General features: G+C 30.7%; 1 protein-coding gene across 1 annotated transcript in view; it reads right to left on the reverse strand.

Moving 5' to 3' along the window:
• LOC108907876 (centrosomin) overlaps positions 1-1,639 on the reverse strand; it is an 82,884-nt gene extending 81,245 nt beyond the window's left edge. Inside the window, exon 1 of the mRNA XM_018711702.1 lies at positions 1,576-1,639. Within this exon, the coding sequence (XP_018567218.1) occupies positions 1,576-1,628 (53 nt within the window). The 5' untranslated portion in view covers positions 1,629-1,639. The remainder of the gene's footprint in view (positions 1-1,575) is intronic.
• Positions 1,640-4,622: the final 2,983 nt, after the last annotated feature.

Raw genomic sequence — 4,622 nt, forward strand, 5'->3', positions numbered from 1 at the left:
TATATATATATATCACAAAATTACATTTTGTTATACCTACCTATTTTTTTAATTTAATATTAACATTTAATTTTACAAACTTCATAACACTATAACATTAAAATTTTGTTAAAAATAAGAAAATACTTATTTGTATCTACGAGTCGATTATGAAAAAAATATTTTGCTGTTATATGATCGACTATTTCAGATTTAAGAAGACGCTACCCTTATTTCAATAATTTATTTTGATTCAAAATTTTTTCATCATGAGAGTTATCCGTGTAGGTGTGGAAACCATCCCCTAATAAAGGGTATCGGACCCATGCCGTATTGCCAAAATATGACCACTTCAATTTCCACCAACCAGCTGCCACTGCTTATCAAAGGAAAACGAGAGAATAATTTACTGTGCTACTACTCCCCGTACCTACTTTATAAAGGAAATATACTTATTTGATATATCAACTCTATCTTTTCCTTTAGAATACTTATGTTGACTAACTCGATCAATTTTACAATTGAAATTATGGAGTATGCAACTGTATTTGAACATTTAAATTGTCTCTACATATTATTACCATCTTTATTTTATGAGAACTGAAATGTTAAATTACTCAGAACACAATTTTTTTGCTCAGGAGGTTAAAAAAAATTACCAGAAACATGAAGACAAACTTAAAAGAAAACTGAAAACAATATGTGACAATTTCAAAAACGAACTCAAACATACTTTTAGCATTTTGTTGAAGCTAATAATTAAGTCTAAACCCTTTATTGTAACGAAAGTGTATTTATAAGGGATTCGACACAATGAAATCATTACAAATATCAGAATTGTTACACATAAGTAATTTCATGCTTTGTTTTTTTTAAGAACGTTATTCAAAAATCAGTAAAATCTAAAAGGTACGAAAACCTCTTCGCAATGTAAAATCCCTAATTAAAGATAATATATCTATGATAGATTTAAAGAACAATCTGCATACATTGTAATTATTAAAAAATCCTTGATCTTTTATATAAATAAAACATTCCTCGTAGCTAATTCTTTTAAAACCGAAATATATAGATATCATTGTAACATCACCTATTTTAACACATTACAGAACGTTATTCAAAAATCAGTAAAATCTAAAAGGTACGAAAACCTCTTCGCAATGTAAAATCCCTAATTAAAGATAATATATCTATGATAGATTTAAAGAACAATCTGCATACATTGTAATTATTAAAAAATCCTTGATCTTTTATATAAATAAAACATTCCTCATAGCTAATTCTTTTAAAACCGAAATATATAGATATCATTGTAACATCACCTATTTTAACACATTACAGAACTTCAATATTTATACATAACACATAAATACAAATTGAATCTAAGGAATAATGGGGTGTAATGTTACGGCGTTAAAATTGTTTCTCAGAGTCAAACGGTTTTTATTTAAATGTTTATGTTGTATAGCATCAAACTATCAGAAATAATTTAAATTTTATATTATTATATTTTTTGGTACATATCATGAACCTGGGTATTAGATAAGCAGATGAAAAATTGTATGATGTATGAATGTAAAAGAATATTGTACTTACGTTTCAGCTAAACTAATGGACCAATCCGTATTATCCGGTGCATTGCTTTCCATGTTTTAAGAATCAAAAAATGCTTTAAAATTCAGAAACATATAGACAACACAGGACATTAACACAACAAACCGTTAACGGATGACATTTAAACAATTTTTAGGAATTGTTTTGATTGGCGGTTGCTTAGTTATATACATGTCTACCAATGCAGAAAACCAAAATCCCCTATAAATAAAACAACGGCTTCTCAAATTTAAACATTTCGTACTCATCATAATTATTTCCTTTATTTTAAGCTATATCTAACATTGCAAGTTAGCTAGAAGCAAATTTAATCCTAATCTAGATATCGAAAAAAGAGTAGTCCATGGATTTTAAACAGAGATATAATTTCAAATCCTAGAGGCCAACATAAATTTATGAAAACGAGCTTGATTAGTTTTGTACATCTCAATTCACTTCCGAATTCTGTACTGTGGAAATTTAAAGATATAGATTCTTGTACACCATATCGAAATTTAAAGCTGTAATACCACAAATTTGGAAAAGATGCATGTTATGTTCAGAACCTCATCTTCTTTTACAAGAAAGTCATTCCTCGGATAAATTCGATTGGATCAGGTTACCCAAATCACTGATCGCGTTCAACATCGCAATAGCGGTTGGTTATGAATTTTGTATTACTGTTGTGCTGAACCAATTTTACTATTTCATATTTCACATAATAGAGGTTTACGAAAAATATATCTGACCTACTAATCCGAGTGCTGCTTACTCTGGTCAGAGTGCTCTTTTAAATTGACTATTTTCGTAAGCACCTAGTCGAAACCGATCTAATCTAACCTCTATCACTATCAAAATCCAATAATTCTACAAATAAATGTGAAAGTGGTACCTCTATGATGTACCACCACGCTAATATGTTCATCTACATCTACCATATCTAAATTGTTATTCGACATATTGCCATTTTTGATTATTTTTTTTTCTATACAAGACAACTGAAGAGAACGAATCCAAGTTCACATTTCATTCAACAGTCAACAAAACAATCTTTCTTTGTAACATAAAACATAACGAAACATGTTTTTAATTTTTTTATTATACCTATAAACAACACGCATGCGCAAATTTCAGATCATTCTTTAATCTGACAAATTTCTCAGATTTTCTATATCTGAGCCACAAAATATACAGAGAGATCGAGAATGATTGACCGGATTCTGAACGTACCCTGTCTCAATTGCTATCAAAACTGATTTCCGTTTGCTAAAATTACTTTTTTTTTCGTGCAATTTCATTGTGTTCTGTGGCGATTTCACAATTTGACGTTCTGTTCATTGGCGCACGGATTTTTTGGCTTGAATATTATTTTGTAGATTTTGTTGTTACCTGATATATTTTGCGACATTATAAAACAGTATTTTTCAATACTACAGTTAGAGTAGGTGGATATTATACGTGAGTAATTAATTTATTGCGTATGTTGTTCTCTAACCTAATCGGTTTTTTAATTTAGGTTAACATGGCATTTTCATTAGAACATGATAAATTTCTTCTGGAGGCCTATTTTCGTAGTGGACAAAACAATGGTAATGGTTGGAAATATTCGATGAATTCGTGTCATTTACAATTTCAAGAACAATTTCCAAATGATGAAATTGATTATGAAATTTTTTCGAGACACGTGAAGAGATTAGTGGAACGCTTCCATAACACTGGAAGTGTTTGTAGAGGAAAATCTCCAGGCAGAAAGTCTATTCTTACAGAGGAAGTCTTGGAAGATGTTGAAAACCGCTTACGAGCTAGTCCAACCAAATCACTACGTCGGTTATCTGCTCAAACAGGTACTTAATAACAAATATTTATTCTAAAATTTGTATCATTATTCCTAAATTGTTTATAGGAATATCATATGGATCATGCCATAAAGCAGTAAAGAAGTTGCATTTTCATCCTTATAAAGTTAGTGTTGTGCAGGAACTACTTCCGTTAGATTTTGGAAAACGTGTGCAATACTGTAATTGGTTTAACGAAAATCTGAATGACGACGATATTCTAGATCTAACATTTTTTTCTGATGAAGCGTGGTTTCATTTAAGTGGGTACGTAAACTCCCAAAATTATCGCTCTTGGAACACAGAAAACCCTAATATTTTGCGTGAAACAACTCTGCACCCTATTAAACTTGGTGTTTGGGTAGCTATGTCACGTAGAAGAATAATCGGACCATATTTTTTCCGTGAAAATGTAACTGGGCAGGTATATCGGCAGCAAATATTGTTACCATTTTTTGAGGAACTTCACGACGATGAAATCCATCATGGATACTTTCAGCAAGATGGCGCAACAGCTCACACCTCTAACGAAACTTTAGAGTTGATTAGAGAGTATTATGATGATCGAATAATTAGTCGAGATAGATGGCCACCACGTTCTCCTGACCTTACACCCCTAGACTATTATTTATTTGGTTTTTTAAAAAATTCAGTATTTGCTCAACGGTTACACACGATTGAAGAACTTCAAGAGGCAATTACAAACGAAATTAGGAGTATTACACAAAATGTTTTACAGAATGTATTTAATAATATGAAAAGAAGAATTAATACCTGCTTGAACAACAATGGACATCATATTGAACATTTATTGTAAAAATATAGATATTTTTATGGATTTTATGTAATTTTAAGGTAAAATATTCAATAAAATGTGAAAAAATTCCAATTACTCTGTTATTATATATTGCATGTAACTGTTGTTTATTGCTCTCGGTCATACAGACAATCCTACCATCTAACATAATCAAGCACTTCCAACTGCTTGCATTTGCTTGAAGCAAATTTTTTTAAGACACTTTTCCTGAATTTCGACAGCTAACTAAAATGTTCAGCATAAATTTTTGGGCTGGATCGCTTGCGCTGGATATTCAGAAGTGTGAAAGCAGTAGCTGCAAAATAGTCGTCTTATAAGCATACAGCAGTTTGCTTTGATGAAAAACAGCAGCTTGCAGCGTATCGCTGTATAGCTGAATCGTCTTAGATGCCAAGAAT

This window comes from Anoplophora glabripennis, unplaced genomic scaffold (assembly GCF_000390285.2).
Source record: "Anoplophora glabripennis isolate ALB-LARVAE unplaced genomic scaffold, Agla_2.0 scaffold213, whole genome shotgun sequence".
In the NCBI taxonomy this organism is placed as follows: Eukaryota; Metazoa; Arthropoda; class Insecta; order Coleoptera; family Cerambycidae; genus Anoplophora; species Anoplophora glabripennis.